The following is a 19,752-nucleotide window of genomic DNA, read 5'->3' as shown; positions in this document are numbered from 1 at the left end:
TTATTTGATAGCATTGAATAGCATATCTTTAGATATTACCACAAATTAGAGATTTTCTTTCCTTAATTGATTTAATGCTTCATGTATATATAGTTGTATATATTTCTTAGAAATTTTCCTCAATACATTAGAATATTTATTTCTAATTTCTTCAAACACCTCTACAAGAAATGACGTTAAAATCTTCAACTCTCTAAAGCATATAACATATTTAATTTGTAATTTAACAACCGAACAAAATCAATATGAAAAACAAAAAATTTGTTATACCAATTTCAACTTCCGCGAACATGAGTGAAAGCTAATGTTAGTGCCCACCTATCTTAGGGAACTACCCATATGTCCTTCGAATTCTTACCCAACGACATTACAACCTCCTACCACCAATCAAATCAAGTTGCCCATAATTTTACTTAACAACCTACAGAATAAGGTATGGCACACTAGAGAACATGTACATGACATATTGCCACCATCATAACCACCTCTTCACAGCTCTCAGCATCTCAACTCTCTTCAACAAAATTCATTTCAACCGAAAATAGAGGAATTGAGTTATCTACTTCTTTGATACAAAAGGCCACAGCTTTGATAAATTGAAATCATACTAAAATGGAGAGAAATTCCTTTGTTTCCAATAACATAGCAACCATTCTTCATCCTCAATGTAACAACAATGTCAGTCATTAAAATCCCATCTGATCAACGAACTGTGCCATCTACTCCAAAACAAAAAAAAAGAAGAGAAAGAAGAGTGCTGCAATGACATGCTAAGAATCATCTATATTATAACTAAAATGTTTGATTGTTTAATTGAGTTAATATTATGAGTTAATCTCATACCAACTTAATTGAAAAAATATATAAAGTCAATTTATATAAAAAGGTAAAGATATTACTAAAGTTATATATACACTAAATAGAATAGAAAATCACTTTCCTAAGCATTTTAACTAAGCACTAAAAAACTTATGATCTCAACCCTAAACATAGCCACTAATGTCAGCTACGGGTCATCATCATAAGGTATGTTTAAGGCTACCGACGACGGAAGAATCAAAATAGGCTTTCCGTTATGTTGAAATTCAGCGAGCATGGTATCATGGGAGGGCTGATACTCACAGATATTCCCCCTCAAGTCCACTTGCTCCACATGACCTACACAATACCACACACAACTCTTTCATTCAGGTAATGTGAAAAAGGATTTTGGATACCATTAGGGAACATATATATTTAAATCTTTTTGGATTTCAGGCCCCTATAGATGCTAGTTTCTGCACTGTCTAAAATTTGAAATCTAACATGCATAATTGCAACTCGGTGAGTGTGATTGAAATTGAAGAAGAAATGACATTTCCAATTTTGCTGTCAATATCTGATAATGCTGACACCAGAAGGGAAATTGATGAACCTAAAGCTAAGGAGCTAAACGGTGCATTTAAATTTAAAAAAAATTGTATAACCACCTTTTGCAGTTTTCAGTGCGGAGCATATTAACGGCAAGGATTCTGCAGGCATGAGATTATATGCTGCATTGACTGCAACAAGTTTAGGAGCATGGAGAATGAGCTTTGACAAAAACTTTGCAGTTTCAATCCCACCACGATTTTTGCTACATAACAAAGACATACACATGCTAACTGCTTTATCATTCGGGAAGTATTTGAAAAACGGAAAACAAACTGAAGCATAGATCCAAACCTTATGTTAAGTTTAACAAGCTTCAAGTTCTCCATTCTTATATCCCTTAGTTTACGAAATCCTGATGGACCCAGTCCTATACCTTCGAGATTAAGTACTTGGATAGATGTACCCCAAAACTTTCCCAAAGCTTCTGCTACTTGGCTGGATTCCATCAGTTATAAGCTCAATCCTTTTCAAGTAAGAAAATAGATGATAAAGGGTAAGTTCTATGCCAGCACAGTCCAGACAAACCTGCCAAGGCCATTATCAGCAAGAGAGAGAGAATTCAATGGTCTCGCTAAGGTTGATAGGACATCCAGAAGTAGAATCACTCCATCACTGGAAAGCTCACAACTTCCCAGATTCAAATCCGTCAAGGGAGAGCAACTTTTAGATGCTTCAGCAAAATAAGGGATTAAACTTCTGCATAATTTAAATGCAGGCAGCCAGTTATTACATCCAACGTTTATTAATAAATATAGCAAGATATTTACTTTGCAGACCTGATGCCATCATCTTCAATTGGATTGTCACTAAGATCCAAAATCTCCAAGCTCGGCATTTGAACCAGGACATATCTTAGATTACCAGCATCATCTTTCTGTAGATTATTACCCCTGAAAAGAAATTTCTATTTTATGGTGCAAGAAATAAAATTTCAAACTTATAGAGGGTTCCTACATCCCTACAAGGTATAAAATGACATTGTCTGCCAGTGACAACCTCAAAAGTCAAAACCCTTGCTGGTCAATTTAGTGCCAGTAGTCTAGACTTAACGAACAATAACTTACAAGAAGAATAACATGTATGACTGATTACATACCCTAGCTTGAGGATGCGTAATGACTGCAAAGATTTGGTCACTCCAGAAGATGACAGAAAGGTATTTGATTTCCAGTTGAAAATAGAAAGCCATCCAGATATCTGTGAGATTAAGGATTAAATATTATAGCTGGCTAACAGTAGGTATTTTGATGTATGTTGAAAGAAAATTGTAAATGAAGTGCATCACTCAACATTGTTTTCTGAAAGGTCAAAGCTTGTTAGACTGCACGAAGAATCCAGTAGAGTACTAAAAACACTTTTGGCAAAATTCCGATCCAGGTTGTTGTCACATAGCTTTAATGACCGCAAGGACCTAAGAACAAAACAAATGATACATGTGCATATGTGTACAACAAGATTAATCATTGTAAAAAGAATGCTGCCACTTTACAGATGGTACTTCTAAATAAACTAAGAAAGTTTACATCAGATGGACTCATTACCCTAAATCAATGCAAAAACTTGCCATATTCCAACAAACACATGTTAAACGTCTTATGGCAGAAACCTGGACTCAAGTCCTTAACAAAAAAGATCATATGCAAGGATTCTAACTTTACATTGCAGACCATAAAATTTAGCATTTTCATTACAGGAAAGATATGTCACATATTAGCCATATAAAAGTAATTTTTTTTCCTTCAATGACAGATTCCCCCATGTTACACCAGCATGCAGTGGTGCTCAAAGATTGTCAAATTCTATTTCTTGTACTATTAGTCTTAATTTAAGTACCATGAGTGACAGTGCATGCAACCTTAATGGAATGGCATTTTGAGGAGTAACTCCTCTTAGTATAGCCCTCCAATGTTCGTCATGCAAATTGATAAACGTGTCATTGTCAAACACCTCTTGCAATCAACTAAATAAATGTACCCAAATTTCACCAACAGTGAAGCTTAAAATGAAAGTAGATATACCTTCCTGATGATAGAAATGATGCAAGGCTATGAGCTAGGGAAACTGGATCAATCTCATGAAAGCTTGAAGAGCTAATGGAGAAGTGATGTATTTGGTGAGTTTCTGCACCACTTGAGCACAAGGAACCACAAATTGTGTCCATAAAGCTGGAAGAGATCTTGCAGTGTACAAATTCAAGTGATGTTAATGTTCTAGAGTTCTGATTGAGAAGTTTGCATAATCCAGCAACCTGCAAAAGCAGGAAGTAATAACAATTAAATAAGCCAAAGAAAGAAGATAGTTGATACATAGGTATACTGATCTCTATGAAATTCTTAAATTCAGAATGAAGAATTTTGAATATTCAACTCATGCAATAACATGTTCACGATTATAAAAATGAATTAACTACTTTAAACTATTGGATAAAGAAAAAAATTTATGAGGAAACGATAAGTGGCCTAGAGAACTTCACGTCAATGAAGAATTACCCTGGTACAATTAAATCAGACTGCATGACATATAGAACCACAAGTGTTGGCAGTTATTACATGTGCTTCAATGTCACTCTATTCCAGCAAAAATAGTATCAACTTAAATGGAATTCATACCAATTACCACTAAGATTTGATGTTATGATTCATATCCAATTTCATCCTTAGACATATAAAGATTACAGTACAATCAACTCATTCTTTTCTATCTTTTATTTTTCAGGAAAAATACATTTCTTCTTGGTTAACCTACAGAAGGATAGTAACTTAAATCAAATGCCCCAAAAAAAAAAAAATCAATCCCATGGAAATCAAATATTAATATTCCAATCCCTTATTATTTGCACTCGCAAAAGAATAAACATCTTGAATTGATTGAAAGACCCAAAACAGATAGGCCCCTTTGCTTATTAGTATAAGATTCGGAAGCAAGCTGATTAGAAATTTAGAATAACTATCATATGCTTTTGTAAAGCTTGTGTTACAGCTCAATCATTACACAAATCAAAAACTTGAATTGATTGAAAGGCCCAAAACAGATGGCCCTTTGCTTATTAGTATAAGATTTGGGAGCATGCTGATTAGAATAACTATCATATGCCTTCATAAAGCTTGTGTTACAGCTCAATCATTACACTAAAAAGACACTGAATGGATTGCTGATGTAGACAGATGGCAGAGTTATCAAGAAAATAAAGGACTAAATTCCAAGATGATTTGCAATTATGTTGTTTATTTGAATATTGGACTGATGTACACCACCGCCTAGCTATAATATATACTATTATCAGTTATCCTTTTACATTTCGGAAGGATAGAAGGTAACTTCTTTCAATTTATGAGGAACCAGTTTATGAGAACTTCAGCCGCTTTAATACATTCACTCAAACAGCCTGACAAATCCTGCATCCAAGTTATTGTTAATTCATTTTACGTGGATAATGTTCCCATGTCCATTGTACAAAAAAAAAAAGGACTATTGTGTTGGTCAATAACTTAATTACTGACATTTTACTGACACTCATGGACAAAAAGGATTAGGCTTACATGTTCTGAGGATCTGATCCACTGTACCACCAAGCTTTGCAAGTTGGACTTCCTCAAAAGTTGCTGCAACAATATGCCATCAGGTAGCAAACATTACCATGCTAGGATGAGTATACTGAAAGAAAAATGGCTACTAGAGGAAGAGAAACAGAGAGAAAAACTTCTAATATATGAAACCATATGCAATCTAACTCTCTTTCTCTTTCAGACACACACATCAATACGTACAAACACTTATTACAGACAGATCTGGTTAATATCACCTAATGTAATTATTTATTGTAAAAGCATTGTCTAACACAAAGAGTTTCGATGTTACCAGCTTACTGAATGTTTATCAAACAGGGGGAGAGAGAGAATATACAAACTTACACAAGATTCTAAAACACAGAGCACATTTTGAAGTCTCAACCGTCTGCAAATATAAAATTACACATATAAGAAGCCAAACATTTGCACAAGTCATAATATTGGAAATGGAAAAGCAATTGAACTAAAATGAGGATACATTTTCTTTTGGGTGGGGGAGGGGGCAGTGGATAAAACAGGTAATCTGAAAAACTAGATAAAGACCAATAAAACAGTTTGTATGAATGATACATAAGAAAACAAAGAGGAAACAAAATGTAGTGTCAAACATATACATTAATTAAATCAGGCATGCTAAGGGAAAAAGATTGTTCAGCTCATATAAATAATTTAATTGCATTCCATTGCCAATTAAGGAACATGAGCATGTACTCTACCCATGTATGGATGTGGCATTAGAGGTTACCTAGAATAACACCCAAATTGCTGGCAGTGGTAAGATAATTTCAAGTAATCTGAAGCCAAGTTACTCATATCATCCACATACCCAATGTATTGCAGTATATTCTCTGCATAAACGTACAAAAGAAAAAAGAAAAGAAAAAAAGATAAGGGGAACAACAAACTTTTACAATATTGGTAAAATAATTCGAAGGGTAAAGGAGGAACAAAAAAAATAGAAAAGGCAACTCAAATCATGTTAAAATGAAGAAAGCTTTTCACTTGCTCTAAGTATGGTAATAAAGACAAGTAACAAAGATAAATTTGAAGGAGAGAGGGGGAGCTCATGGATTAAGTTGCTTTTAGGAATATGTAATCAGTTAAGTTGGAATGCACAATCTAATTGCTAGCTTTCTAACAGATTTGCTTAGCAGTGTTATTAACCACCAGAACATTACCCCTCATGTCATGTGCAAGGGGCATATCCATGCAATCCACCATTATAAACAAAATTTTCTTGATATTTATATGATTTAATTGTTCATCACTCATCCTCCTTCACTGGGTGACTAGCAAGCAAAGCAAACAGGTTAAAATCTACCATCAAAAGGAACAAGGTTATATATATACCAACATGTACGTATAGCAAGAGGCAGAAAAATATATACAAATCCATATAAGTTCACCCAAAACTTTAAAAAGCACATAATACATAGAAGCTAAGTATCAAAGTACCTAAAATCTGTATCTCACCAAGGCATCCACTAAATGATGGAAGCAAAGCTATCTCTGCTGCTTCATCTAGGCAACTGTCTTTCCATTTAATAAAAGAGGATAGATCATAACAGAATCCAAGAAGAGGCCTAAATAATAAGAATTAGTATGTTAATTGGAACAACATACTTCTGCACATGAGTTTCCCAGTAAATCTGCTGCCAATCAACTGGTTTGACACACTCCGCAAGATCAGGCCAACGAAATTTAAACAATGCCTTCCACGCTGTATCGAAATTCCCATATCTGTAAGAAACTAGCACTAAACAGTCACCTCACATTCTAGTCTTACTTTCTACGTAAAGCAAAAAGGGGATCTAGAGACATCGAATCTAACATACCTTCCACGTTTTCTCCCCATTTTTAAGTCATCACTAGAAGGACCATAGTCATCATAGTTCTTAAATGGCCTGCTCAATGAAAGTTAATATCTTTCAAGAATATTCAAGTAGCCCGTATATAGCAGCAACTCAGCAAAAGTTAAACAAGCTATGTCAAGAGGGAAAAAGATTATTGCTACCTTAAGAAAAATCTTTCATAGTCATGCTCATCTGTTAGAAGATTTGTGCAGTAGAAAATCTAGTAAAACATTTCTCTGCCTATTTGAAAATTTCCCCTTCCTAAGAAAACAATTATCACATTTTGCTCACCCATGACCATTTCAAGCTTCAGTAGGAGCAATCGATATCCAGAATTATTCAGCTATAACAGTTATAAATTTGAAAAACAACTTGAAAACATGCATAAAACTTATAAGGTGCAGAAAATTTAACTAACATTTCACTTTGCAGCTTCTGCAAGGCCAAAGGAGGTAGACATTCTACTAATGAATTGAACAACTCCAGAGGAAGTTCATAGACATGCGGCAAAAGATCATCCCCTGCAACCAACCCAACCAATGATTAAATTTGACCACTATGAACTAAAAATATCAGTTAAAAAGGGGAAATGCATCTCTCAGCAACTAGGCATTTTTAGTATAATGCAAACAGTATGCACTACAAGCATTAAAAAGGAAAGACATAAGGGAAATGTACCGTGAATGAGTTCTCTTTTAAGTGCGTCAATGCTCAGAGACACCAAAGAGGGAACATTCACCATTCTCCACTCTTTTACATGAAAAAACAAACAAACAAAATCACACAAGGAAAATAAAATAAAGCAAAACAAATGCCCCAAGTACGAAAGTTGAGTTGCTTTAACACGCAAAAACTCAAGGATTAGATTTAATTGGTTTAGACCATAGTTGAACTAAGTTCAGTGTTCTATAAGGTGACTTTTGGTTTAAGTAATATTTTCGAATTCAATAGGCTGACCTTACCGCCAGTTCATCATTGACGATATTTTAAGGAAAGAAAAGAACTACTGTTGAAGCTTCAAGGACCCAACGAATGAAGTGAAAGAAAAAAGCGATATGGCTTAGCAGTTACCAGAAAGTTTGGGATCGATCGGTGAATAGTTGACGTTTGAAGAGTTGGCTTCTGGTTCTGGTTCAGACGAAATCGAGTGAAAGAGAAATGCTTTGCTACTTTTTCATAACATTCAGAAATTGAGCTCTGTACGAATCAACTAACCCTGATTTGTCGATAAAACGAATCGATAGGGCTTTCTTCTTGTATGTTTTTGAGTTGACGATCATTGGGCTAAAACCCTAAACATTTCTAAGCTCTAACATCCCAAATTCCCCAAATTCTTAATTAATTACCCTCTTATACCCTAACTAACTGATATAGTTGAAATATAGTAAGAGTGAAGTTGTATAGCTAATGTTCCAAGATCCAAGCTTGTTTCAATCACTTGTTGGTGAATAACATTATCAACGTCAAGACTTAAATCTGGGCACTTTGAGTTGTACTATAGCTATGAAGTTTTATGAGATTTTACCCTCGACTACAATGGCTTGGAAAGGAAAGAGACGAGTTCTGTTTCCGTGAAAATTCACAAGGAAAAAGAAAGTTTTAATTTAATCTTACCTCTATTTTAATCTAATGGTAAAAATATATATTAAATTCATAAAATGTAGGTAATAATACTAATAAATAAATTATCATTTTAGTAATATAATTAGCAACAAAAGATATTTTTATCAGTTCAAATTTTTTTCTAAAATTATACTTATATATATTATATTATATATCACCATAATCTAATATTTGAATATTTTATTTTATACATATATATATATATATATCTTATTTTATGATTAAAATATTTTATGTTTTTATATAAATTCTCATGTGATAGTAAATTTTTAAGATGTTGATACTATGTTATTATAAAAAATTATTTGATACATTATTAATGGAATTTTTTAATTCTAAAATTAGTTCCTATAAAAATATAATAAAATATTAAAAATATATATATATAAATTCTTTAAAGCTCCTTGTAAAATTAAAACAGTATTATTGTTTTGTGTAATATAGTCAGGTAAGGATGACTTGTTGTATCACATTATCCAAAGAAATAGGATATGGTGCATAGGTGGCAGAACCCTAGTGGAGGAAAAGATTGAATCAATTTTCTGAAGATGAGATAATTGTTTGAGCAAACATTGAAAATCCAATTCAATCCAATCCAATCCAATTCAATCATCCTTTCTTTTCTTTTTCACTTCAACTAATCATCTGCTAAACTTTAACCCCTTTCCCTTTTGCAACAGAGAGTGAATACATGGCTACCTCCAGCATGGCATCAGCTGCTTCAGGGTTCTTGCTCACACCCAATGTCGCAGCGAATTCAAGCTCCACTTCTAAGACCACCACCGTGTTTTTCCCTTCAAAGAACAACAACAATTCCAGGCTTGTGGTGACGAGGGCAGCTGACGAGGCTGCTGCACCAGCACCAGCTACCACCACTGCAGCATCAGAAGGCGGTGAAGCCCCTAAACCTAAGCCACCACCAATTGGACCAAAAAGAGGAACCAGGGTTAGCTTACTTATTGCCATACGAAACTGTCTGATATATAGCTGAGAAATGCACTTTTGTTCACATCATGTATGTATATGTATAGGTCAAGATTCTTAGAAGAGAGTCCTACTGGTACAACAGCTTTGGGTCAGTTGTTACAGTCGACCAGGTCAGTCTCTCTTATTTTTTCTAGAATTCGGGAGCATGTTAGATTCATTTCTGATTGTTTCTTTGAATATATGTTGAAGGACCCTAAGACTCGGTATCCAGTGGTGGTTCGATTCAACAAAGTTAATTACGCCAATGTATCAACCAACAACTATGCCTTGGATGAGATTGCAGAAGTTAACTGAGTCATTTAATTTTTAGCAGTTTTTCGTGCATTATATTGTTCTTTCTTCCTTCTCATCTCTAGCTTTAAGCTTAGCATTTGTACCCCCCACCCCCCCAGGAAAACAAAAACTACAACGGTGTATCATATTGTCCTGCGTGAATTTCTTTTGTCTTGTTGTTCCTACCTTCCACCACCTGCTTTGAAAAAATGGAAACGTTGTTTAACTGTGGAATATGTTGAGGAAGTCCATGGCCATTTCAGATATCTTTAATTGGGTTTTAAAATGATTTCAGTGACTCTTAATATGGTTTAAAATTGTTCTTAGATCTGTTGAAAGTGATTCAACTATTCCTCCCAATAAAAATTTCTTCTACATTTCGCATAGATTTACAATAATTTATATAATATAAAAAATATTTCTTTAATAATATAAAATACTAATGATCTTAAAAAGATATACTGAGTTGTCTATATTTAAGATTTACAATTAAAATTGTTGTTAATATATGAGAACGTGAGTTTAAGTGCTTTGAAATGTTTCATCTTCCTATTAAAGTTTTTATCCATTTCTACTATTAAAAATTGATTCTTGTACATTGGCATGATATAAATGTGGCGTGTCACTGTTTGATTATTTTGTCAAGCAAGACATTTTTTAATGGTACAACTAGATGCAATTTTTAATAGAAATGATTAATTTGCTTTTTGATCTAATGTGCAATGACTAATTTACTTATTTTTTGAGTAAAGAGGATAAAATGCAATCAGCATCCTTATACAGAGGCCTCTATGTACTTTTACCTATTAAATTTAAAATAAAATATTTTTTATAATTTTTTAAAATATGGCCAGGTTTAAAAATAGGCATAAATTAATTATTTACATATTTGGATAAAATTTAAAATTTAGATTTCAATTCAGGTTGTGTTATATCAAATGTATTAATACTATGCATAAACTCTATTCAAAATTTATTCGATTTGGCCATGAATGCCTTGCATTCCAAAAAATAGTAAATATCTAGGTAAAAATAGTACACTCCTGCACTTAAAAAAAATAAGTAAACTAATTTTTGTACGGCATATCAAAAAGTAAATTGATCATTTTTATTAAAATTTTTTTATTCATTTTTACTATTAAAAACTTGAGTGACGATGAAATTACCAGTTAATTACATGTAGTGTACCTCATGAAATATTTTTTAATACTAAAAATGGATGAAATTTTAGTAAGAAAATCATTTATTGTTTAGTCTAATGTGTAGAAACTATTTATTTATTTATTTTAAGTAGAATACTAAGTAGTTTTACGAAAATATATAAGATAAAAGAGAGTTTTTTTTTTCTTTGATTCTCTTACAAAAAACAGGTAGCGCGATGGTTTATAACGTGTAAGATATGAGGGAATTAATTTTGGGCTTAAAAGAAAATATTCATTTTAGTGAACATAGAGAAAGATGTGAGATCTGGGAAGCTTCTCATTGGCTTCATATTGCTTTGATCTCGCACAAATTTCCAAAGCTAAAACTTGAGAGTCTTTGGACCTGCAGTGGAGAAAATTAAAGAAATCATTAGCCAAGAGCAAATCATTGACCATTTCTCAACATTCACAAGAGGCAAAAATCAATATTGTATTAAGCAACTAACCAGATATGAACAGTTGGTCTAAATGACGACAATAAAAAAAACACACACACACACACAAAATTCTGACTTTGCTATCGAGACTAGAACGTGCAGTGCAAGAAACCATTCTGCCATATAAAACATAATTGCAGAAGCTTCAAGTTTTGTCAAAAAAATGGAAGAACTGAAGTTGCTAGGAAACCGGGCTAGTCCTTTTAGTTACAGAGTTTTATGGGCTCTTAAACACAAAGGGGCGAAGTATGAGTACGTAGAAGAGGATCTTTTCAACAAGAGCGAGTTGCTTCTTAGGTGTAACCCAATCCACAAGCAAATCCCGGTGCTGGTTCATGCTGGAAAACCATTACCAGAATCTATTATTATCCTTGAATACATAGAAGACACATGGCCTCAAAACCCTTTGCTCCCTCTAGATCCTCATGAAAGGACCATGGCTCGCTTCTGGATCAAGTTTGGAGAAGATAAGGCACCTATATTTTACAAATTCTTTCATACTGTGGGAGAAGAGCAAGTGAAGGGCACAAAAGAAGCTGAGGAACTGCTGAAAACTATAGAAGAGTATGGGCTTGGAGATAAAGAGTTTTTTGGGGGTGAAGAGCTTGGATTAACCGATATAGCCTATGGATGGATAGCTTGTTGGTTGGATGTGTTGGCCGAAGCAGCTGGGGTTGAAATGCTGGGACCTCAATGCTTCCCTCGATTGCAGGCATGGGCTGAAAGGTTTAAGCAACTGCCCTTGATCAAGGACAACCTTCCCGACCGTCACAAAATGTTGACTTTTTTTAAGTCCCGGAGGGAGAAAATCATTGCACCAGCAGCAACCACTTAGAAGCTAGGACTGGTTTTTTTCGGTGTATTTTGATTTACGTCCTTTCACTATGCTGATATGTGAAATTTATTCCCAAATTTGCAATAAGATTTTGAGGAGAAAAATGAAAACTTATTATATTTGAACCAATCGAAGAATTCAAACCCCACAGTTTTGGGTCAATCAGGTTTTCAATTTGCAAGCAAACAACCCCAACCCAGCCCACTTGTATAAACGTATCCGATAAAGAGCAGCCTGAAACAATAATAATAATAAAACTAATAAAAGAAAATTTCGAATATCGCTTCTGAAAGAGGAGATTGGAGACAAAAGGAGGAGAAAATTTTTGGAGGAAAACTCAGACAATGGCAGTTGCACCCCATATGGCGAAACTGAGCTTTTTTCCTCTAAACCGACCTGGGTTTTTCTCTCAGCTTTCCTGCAACAAATTCCTTCATATTCAAAGAAACAAAGCCTCCACAGCAACCAGCTGGAGCTTGGTCAACAATGGGTCAAGGAACCTAACAAAACCCATGTCGATTCGAGGCATGGCTTCCTCTTTTGGTTCCTGGCAGGATGATAGTGTTACGAAGACCGTGGCTGATAACCCAGTTGTTGTTTACTCCAAGAGTTGGTGCCCGTGGGTCGAAATCTCCTCTTTCTCCAACTTTCCATTAAAAAAAAATTAGTGTTTTTCGTTATTTTTTATAGAGATTTTATATGTTTTTTTTCCTTTTTTTTCCCATTATTTTTAGGTTTTCGTCCGAGGTGAAATCTTTGTTCAAGAAACTTGGTGTGGAGCCTTTGGTTATTGAATTGGATGAATTGGGTTAGTTTTGCGTTTATAAACCATACAAATTCTTTTTACTCATTATTACCAATTGTTTTAGTGATAATATTTTCCATTTTCATTGTTATGGTTCACATTTGCATACAGTTTGGATGAAATAATTCATTTCAATAATGGTGATTCATTGAAAATAGCTGATATTCTTACTTTCTTTTGGGACCTTGTGATTGTGTGGTCTTGCTTCTGCCTAATGAACTATTACTGTTAGCTGAGACAACTACATCTCTGCTTTTTGGCCTTGTTCAAGTTGTTTGATGCTTCGCCTTGATTGTGATATTGAATTCAATGACGACCTAATCTGGCAAATTTAGAAAATATAAACTATGCAGTGTTGGTATGGGAACAAATTGCGGAAATGGAGATTTGAGAGAGGCTAAGTTCACTTTTGGATGATGTTAAATTGAAATTAAGGGCAACTTCTGAATCTTCAGTAGCTTCCATATTACTTTTTTTTTTTTTTGGCTTTTTATGATAACCTTGAAAAATTTAATCAATCAATCATTGTAATAATTGTTCTAATGCTTTCAAATCATAACAGTTCAATCTGGTCCATGCCAGCATGAAGTACCACATAGGTCACTAATCACTATTTGCTACCTTCTCATTGAAAATTGGTATGGTTAAGCTGGAAACAAGTTCATAAAACATTTCTTTTTTGAAAAACATAAGAGATTCTGGAATTTTTTTTATGTTACCTTTCTCTTAATTCAACAGAACCCGAGTATGAGATTTTACATACAGAGGCCGAGTATGAAATGTCAGATCTCGAATTGGGGCTTCCAATCTTTTCATCTTAATAGTATCTTGCATATATTAAAGAGTTTTATCTTTTTTCAGGTCCCCAAGGACCTCAACTGCAGAATGTACTGGAGGGGCTTACCGGGCAGCGTACTGTCCCTAATGTTTTTATTGGTAAATATTGTTTTTCCAGTATTAGCAATTACCTAACAGATTTAGAAATACACTGACTGCAAAAGAGTCTGAATGGCTTATTGCTTTTATATGTGTAAAATCCTTCACCAGTCCATTTATTATCTTCAGTAGAATGAATGACTTTTAACTCTGTGATGTCAGATTGGTACTTACAAACAGAACATAAATTGATCATAGCCTAATTTGAAAATCAATATGAATAGTAGGTTCTGAATTGCATGGGATGTGCAATCTTTGCTACTCCCTTGTACAAATACTAGAATCTTGTATAAAGTGTGCAGATTAATGTCCATCTTCTTTTCTTTTCCTCTCTTGGTTTCTTCTTTTACCCCTAAACCAAAAAGCAAAGAACATACTTTTAACCTATAACTTTCCTTGTGAGGAGATGGCTGCCTTTAATTTTATATTGATTTGGCAATTTCATGCGGAGAAGCAGAATATCAGATTATTGCTGCTTAGTTAGTTCTAATGGCAATTCCAACTTTTCCATGAATATGGCTGAGTTTAAAATTTTGGTTTGTGGCTTACGTATTAATGGCGTATTTCCATTTTCAAAGTTATAGACATGGATATAGTGAAACATTCTTGAAAGGGATTTGTGCTCTATACTTAGTTTTTTCTTCTTAGGCTTCAGTTCTAGTTAAAAGAATTCACATATGAAAACAACAGCTCTTTTATGGTTGCGATTCTTGAATAAATACGATACTTACAAGTTCGAACTATAAGTTATGGAACTTTGTTCAATTCTAATTTGACAAATAGTGCAGTTTCTTTTATGTTATAATTTGTCTTTTACTTTTTCTCTTTTATCTCTAACATTTTCTTGGTTATATAATGATAACCACTCTCTAATTTCTATCTGCCTCACACAGGGGGAAAACACATTGGTGGTTGTACAGGTATTAATGCATTTTTATCTCTTGAACGATTCATTCATTAAGATGAGACATACCCGCACCTTTTACTAACCTAGAAATGGATTATGCCTAACTGCTAAAATAAATCTGCATAATTCAGTTTCTCAAGTAACACATTAGACTTTTGAGACAATTCCAGAACATTGCTACACAACCCTGTAAAATTCTTTGGATTTTGTAATGTTTTTCCTCCCACTAGGGAAAAAAAGATACTTATATTTGTAATACATCATTCCTTCAGTTTTGACTGTTAGTAGTTCCCTATCACTTCTAGAAGTCAAGTGAGTATTGTTATTCTATATTCATATTATGATGCAGATACCGTTGAACTATACCATAACGGAGAATTGGAATCTTTGCTATCAGACGCTAATGCTAAAAGAAAGGAAAATTAGCTCATTTGGCTTGTCTCCAATCACGTATGACAACTTTCCTTCCTCTAGAAACAAAAATGTTTCATTCTATTACATTTATTTACGTTAAAATCCCTGGAGTTATTTCTTTATATCTCTTCTTTCGAATTGTATATCGAAAACGTGAAACTATTGCATGCATCTCATCCGAACATTGTTTATCTTGAAACCCGTAGGATATATTCATAAGTTTCTTGGGGGAAAACAATGAACCAAAATATATTATTACATCTTATAAGTGCTTGAGGTATTATGTTATTTGTAATAGTTACTTGTAGAAAGCATTGTGCTCAAATACAAGTTAATTTATTTCTTCCTCCTTTCTCTCCTTCTGTTTACCTAATGAACATTTGGTAAGAAAAAGCATTGAAGAGATCTTCAGATGAAGGATATTGAGGTGACGGTGTCCCTCACATGCAAATAGTACATATTGTTTCATGAACTTTAGGTTTTATTTGCTAAACCCTAAATCTATTAACTAAAATGATGTGGGTTTTTTTTTCTTTCTATAAGTATCATGTGAAAATGGCATGTTGATATGATATTACACATGATAATATATTTTTCATAAAAGATTTAGAAAATGTTAGAATTTAACTTATCATATTAAACGGTTACCGCTTAGGTCAGGACTGAAATTTCAAAGTTCGAAAAGTACATGAACTAAAAATATCAAATTAAAGTTTAGTGATTGAATCTGAAACTTACCTATATCATAGGGGCTAATAGTTGAATTTGACGGCTTTTTTTATCCCAATAATACCAAGAAATAAAAGAAAATACCGATCTGGTACACGGATTTTAACAACTAACAAAATAGAACAAGTTTTACTTAGGGAAACCAGTGAAATAAAAAAAAAATCAAATTAAAGTTTAGGGATTGTTAAAAACTGTGTACTGGATTGGTATTTTTCTTATTTCTAATATTATTGGGATAAAGAAGCCAGAATTGGACACTATAAATAAGTCTTTATTAGTGCAGAATTCAGTTACATGCCAACAACTCATTGAAGGTGGAAAAGAGAAAAAAGATTGCATAAATAGCTGTCTGCCACTAAAAGGCAAAGCACTCACCATCACTTGTATTTTTCTGTCTTTTTTTTTTCTCTGCTTGTTTGTTTCTCTTCTCATACTCTGAATTATTTTTAAGAGCCTTAAAATAATATATATACATATATATATAATATCAGTGGGAGTACAAATGAAGTGGGAGCTTAGGCACTGCCACAGCTTGGAGTGGACATTTTTTTGGGGTGGAGAGGCCAAAGATCTCCTCCATATCGAGATTTTCTTTTGTCATGTTACCAGGCAACTTCCAAGTAAATCCATGTAAAAGATTAGCCAAACTTGCTTGAATGACCTTAATCCCGAGAGGATATCCAGGGCACATCCTCCTTCCAGCCCCAAATGGCAACAGTTGAAAATCATGACCTTTCACATCAATGGTCTTGTCAATGAATCTCTCAGGGCAAAATTCATTGGGGTTATCCCAAACCGTGGGGTCTCTCCCAATTGTCCACACATTTACAAGAGCTCTAGTGCCCTTGAGAATGTCGTAACCATCTACTTGACAATCTTCACGGGTCATGCGAGGCACTAGCATGGGTGCCACAGGGTGCAAACGCATAGTCTCTTTGGCAATTGAGTCGATGTAAGGTAGGTTCACAGTGTCCCTTTCTTCTACCCATCTTTCCCTGCCAATTACCCTGTCTAGTTCTTCTGTAGCCTTGGCAAATATTTCTGGCTTTTTCAACATCTCTGAAATTGCCCATTCCACAGTCACTGCTGAACTCTCGGTCCCTCCAGCTATCAAGTCCTGAAACATCAATAAGTATTAGCTCACGTTCTACACAAATGTTTTTTTTTTTTGGCATTTAGTGTAAATTTTATGTTAGGAAACAAAACAAAACAAAACAGTACAATAAAAATCACATCATTCTTTTGCTCTTGTCATGAATAAAATAAAACATTAATGGACAATCATGAATAACCGAAATGATTTTTCCTCACAAAAGGAGGATATAATTTATGTGAATATGCATTTCGTTATCATTGAATCCTCTTTTGTGCAATAAAGTTGATTTAAGGTAGGCCCAAAGCCCATTTGACAAGTAGTGACAATATTGTTAAATTAATATTTTATACATAATGAGTAATACATATTTACATAGAAAAATATATATTTACGTAGGTCAATAAATCAAATAATACCATTTTATTAAACAATTTTAAAATATTCATTTTTAAAAAATTCTAAAATTTATTGAAAGGACATTGTTGGTATCCCATATAAATCCTTATTAATTTCATAAAATTTTTTAAAAAAAACACCCTTAACCTTTTAAAAAAGTCAATTCACTTTTTTTGAACATAAATATTGAATAAAATGTTATTTTTTTAACGATATTGACGTGATAACTCACGTAGTAGTTCACATGTATTTTCTGTTGGCATGTCATTATTTGTCTTATATATCACGTCAAAAAATAATTTAAAAATTATACAAATATTTAAAAGTAAAAAAATTTAAAATTCAACAAAAAATATAAAAAGTTCAAAAAAAAAGTGGGCTAATATGCTTAAATTTTTACTATTGAGGGGTAAATTTGACTCTTTTTAAAAGGTTAAGGTTAAATTTAATTAAAAAAGAATAAAGGCTAAATTGATAAAAATAAATAAATGTTAAGGGTTAAATTTGAGATTACACCCAAAAAATTATTAATGGAAAAGAGAGAGAATCTAGTAAATGAATTATGACCTGACTAAATGCCTTGACTCCATGCCTTTCAAGCTTAACATCAAGATTGGGATCATCAGCAAGTTGCAAAAGTACATCCACCATATCCTTGGCAGCATAATCTTTAACATCTCTTCGCCTAGCGTTATGTTCATCCAAAACGTGCTCCAAGAATTTGTCGAACTTCTTGCTCAAGGCCTTCATTCTCTTAATATTGCCTTGCAAATCCAAGAACCTTAGCCAGGGAATCGAGTCCCCGATATCCAATACTCCGTTAAGTAGGAATAACTCATCAAGCATCTCCTTGAACTCCTTCGGGGTCACAATCTCATTTTCACCAGTCCCCTCTGTATACTTTTTCCCGAACACCATCCTACTTATTACATTAAGACTCAAATCTGAAAGACGATCTTTCAAAACAATTGGGACACCGGATGATTCGTACAACCCTTTTAGCAACAATTTCATTTCTTCTCTTCGGATATACTCGTATGACTCAAGGCGTTTTGCACTAAAAAGTTCTGTCATGCACATTTTTCGTGCTTGACGCCAGTATGGTCCGTACGGTGACCAAGTAATATCAGAGTAATTGTAAGTAGTGTATTCTCCTGCCGCGATCTTGGGTCGACCAGCAAAGATAACATCATGGGTTTTAAGGAAGGCTTTGGCCATTTCAACCGAAGAGGCCACGACAACAGGGAACGATCCGAATTTGAGTTGCATGAGTGGACCATATTTTTGGGAGAGGGCATGGATTGATCTGTGGGGAAGTGAGCCAATGAGGTCAAGGTTCCCAATTACGGGCCATGGTTTTGGGCCAGGTGGGAAGTTGAGTTTTCGACGGGGGCGGAAACGGAGGGAGAGGAGGATGAGGGCTAGAGTGGCAAGCCATGCGGTTAAGTAAGAAACCCAAGATGGGGATTCCATTGGATATAAGAGGTTGTGGTGGAAGTGATGAAGAAGTGAATATTAGAGTTGATTGTGCTGGAGTGGAAATGACCAGGTTATTTATAGACAATCATAATGAGAAAAGCCTCGAGGGCCCAGGTGTTCCTTCTCGGAAACTAAAGGTCACGCTGTTCATAATGTCGTGTAACATGAAATTTCTAAGAATTTGACTTCAACAACCTTGTGAGAAAACAGTATATATATTTGTCAATTTCGTCTAATAATTTTTCAACAAAACGAGTAGTTGAAACGTTGTGTGATAATTTACGTTAATTAAGAGCGAAATTAAATTAATAAAAGATAGTTTTTAATTAAAGGTAGGGTGTCGTTTTCCACAATGAAGTCAGTGGAAGACTTCAACAACTAAAGGAGTTTGGAAATGACCTGGGTCATCGCAGCCGATGGCTCCACATGTTTTAGTGCTCCATTGAGATTACATAATCATACACAAGGTTATTTTACCCATCTAACCTAAAAAAATTTAATATTTATAAAAATTACATTGGTTCAAAAATATTCACTAAAATGATCTGAAATGAACAATATATTTGGGTTTTGGAAACCCAATGGCAGACACTACCTAGTGTTTTAGCCCCATTATTACTTGATGGCCATGTAAAATCGTATCAGACTTTTAAAAAATGATTTCTTTGAGTTTGGGAACCCAATGGTCGGCACTGGGGTATCTTTTAAAAAAAATCGTATCATACTGATATACAAAAATACCAGTATTTAAAAAAATTTTGGTTCTGGCCATGTAATGGCTGGCACCAGAGACGATAA

The 19,752-nt window shown here is 34.0% G+C and overlaps 5 protein-coding genes across 16 annotated transcripts; 3 read left to right on the top strand and 2 right to left on the bottom strand.

The window, feature by feature from the left end:
- Positions 1 to 786: 786 nt before the first annotated feature.
- On the bottom strand, positions 787 to 8,450 carry LOC107924774 (uncharacterized). 12 transcript variants are annotated; one of them, XM_041106173.1, is made up of 18 exons: positions 8,051 to 8,414; positions 7,907 to 7,963; positions 7,514 to 7,585; positions 7,254 to 7,356; positions 6,818 to 6,886; positions 6,606 to 6,722; positions 6,438 to 6,511; positions 5,728 to 5,830; positions 5,325 to 5,367; positions 4,953 to 5,015; positions 3,432 to 3,661; positions 2,704 to 2,824; positions 2,510 to 2,610; positions 2,181 to 2,303; positions 1,939 to 2,109; positions 1,705 to 1,848; positions 1,470 to 1,615; positions 787 to 1,158 (listed from the first exon to the last, which is right to left on the bottom strand). In XM_041106173.1, exons 3-18 carry the CDS (start codon positions 7,575 to 7,577, stop codon positions 1,007 to 1,009), a joined length of 1,824 nt encoding a protein of 607 aa, XP_040962107.1. In that variant the 5' UTR covers positions 7,578 to 7,585; positions 7,907 to 7,963; positions 8,051 to 8,414; the 3' UTR covers positions 787 to 1,006. The 12 variants fall into 12 exon arrangements, with proteins under 12 accessions (XP_040962107.1, XP_040962108.1, XP_016710847.2 ...); XM_041106174.1 differs by having other exon boundaries at positions 2,190 to 2,303; positions 6,456 to 6,511; positions 7,907 to 8,450; XM_016855358.2 differs by having other exon boundaries at positions 6,456 to 6,511; positions 7,907 to 8,414.
- A 414-nt stretch (positions 8,451 to 8,864) lies between these two features.
- LOC107923029 (photosystem I reaction center subunit IV B, chloroplastic) lies at positions 8,865 to 9,952 on the top strand. The gene is made up of 3 exons (XM_016853230.2): positions 8,865 to 9,404; positions 9,490 to 9,555; positions 9,635 to 9,952. The coding sequence occupies exons 1-3, from the start codon at positions 9,150 to 9,152 to the stop codon at positions 9,737 to 9,739; spliced, it is 426 nt and encodes a 141-aa protein (XP_016708719.1). The 5' UTR covers positions 8,865 to 9,149; the 3' UTR covers positions 9,740 to 9,952.
- Positions 9,953 to 11,141: 1,189 nt separating this feature from the next.
- Positions 11,142 to 12,317, top strand: LOC107924089 (probable glutathione S-transferase). Its single transcript, XM_016854366.2, has one exon. It carries the CDS (start codon positions 11,521 to 11,523, stop codon positions 12,190 to 12,192), a length of 672 nt encoding a protein of 223 aa, XP_016709855.2. The 5' UTR covers positions 11,142 to 11,520; the 3' UTR covers positions 12,193 to 12,317.
- Positions 12,318 to 12,324: 7 nt separating this feature from the next.
- Positions 12,325 to 15,601, top strand: LOC107924090 (monothiol glutaredoxin-S10). The gene is made up of 5 exons (XM_016854367.2): positions 12,325 to 12,811; positions 12,927 to 13,000; positions 13,859 to 13,933; positions 14,827 to 14,853; positions 15,190 to 15,601. The coding sequence occupies exons 1-5, from the start codon at positions 12,537 to 12,539 to the stop codon at positions 15,264 to 15,266; spliced, it is 528 nt and encodes a 175-aa protein (XP_016709856.1). The 5' UTR covers positions 12,325 to 12,536; the 3' UTR covers positions 15,267 to 15,601.
- Positions 15,602 to 16,235: 634 nt separating this feature from the next.
- On the bottom strand, positions 16,236 to 18,958 carry LOC107924088 (cytochrome P450 71A1-like). Its single transcript, NM_001398439.1, has 2 exons — positions 18,043 to 18,958; positions 16,236 to 17,100 (listed from the first exon to the last, which is right to left on the bottom strand). Exons 1-2 carry the CDS (start codon positions 18,946 to 18,948, stop codon positions 16,471 to 16,473), a joined length of 1,536 nt encoding a protein of 511 aa, NP_001385368.1. The 5' UTR covers positions 18,949 to 18,958; the 3' UTR covers positions 16,236 to 16,470.
- Between the last annotated feature and the right edge of the window lie 794 nt (positions 18,959 to 19,752).

This window comes from Gossypium hirsutum, chromosome D11, assembly GCF_007990345.1.
Source record: "Gossypium hirsutum isolate 1008001.06 chromosome D11, Gossypium_hirsutum_v2.1, whole genome shotgun sequence".
Lineage (NCBI taxonomy): Eukaryota > Viridiplantae > Streptophyta > Magnoliopsida > Malvales > Malvaceae > Gossypium > Gossypium hirsutum.
This window is presented reverse-complemented; position numbering and strand designations above follow the sequence as displayed.

Coding starts and splice junctions, on each gene's coding strand:
- LOC107924774 (XM_041106173.1), bottom strand. CDS start 7,577: ATGGTGAATGTTCCCTCTTTGGTGTCTCTGAGCATTGACGCACTTAAA. Junction 2,825..3,431: donor TCATTTCTATCATCAGGAAG/GTATATCTACTT, acceptor TTTTGTTCTTAG/GTCCTTGCGGTCATTAAAGC. Junction 1,849..1,938: donor GCTGATAATGGCCTTGGCAG/GTTTGTCTGGAC, acceptor GATGGAATCCAG/CCAAGTAGCAGAAGCTTTGG.
- LOC107923029 (XM_016853230.2), top strand. CDS start 9,150: ATGGCTACCTCCAGCATGGCATCAGCTGCTTCAGGGTTCTTGCTCACA. Junction 9,405..9,489: donor GACCAAAAAGAGGAACCAGG/GTTAGCTTACTT, acceptor GTATATGTATAG/GTCAAGATTCTTAGAAGAGA. Junction 9,556..9,634: donor CAGTTGTTACAGTCGACCAG/GTCAGTCTCTCT, acceptor TATATGTTGAAG/GACCCTAAGACTCGGTATCC.
- LOC107924089 (XM_016854366.2), top strand. CDS start 11,521: ATGGAAGAACTGAAGTTGCTAGGAAACCGGGCTAGTCCTTTTAGTTAC.
- LOC107924090 (XM_016854367.2), top strand. CDS start 12,537: ATGGCAGTTGCACCCCATATGGCGAAACTGAGCTTTTTTCCTCTAAAC. Junction 12,812..12,926: donor TACTCCAAGAGTTGGTGCCC/GTGGGTCGAAAT, acceptor CATTATTTTTAG/GTTTTCGTCCGAGGTGAAAT. Junction 14,854..15,189: donor ACACATTGGTGGTTGTACAG/GTATTAATGCAT, acceptor ATTATGATGCAG/ATACCGTTGAACTATACCAT.
- LOC107924088 (NM_001398439.1), bottom strand. CDS start 18,948: ATGGAATCCCCATCTTGGGTTTCTTACTTAACCGCATGGCTTGCCACT. Junction 17,101..18,042: donor GAGTCAAGGCATTTAGTCAG/GTCATAATTCAT, acceptor TTGATGTTTCAG/GACTTGATAGCTGGAGGGAC.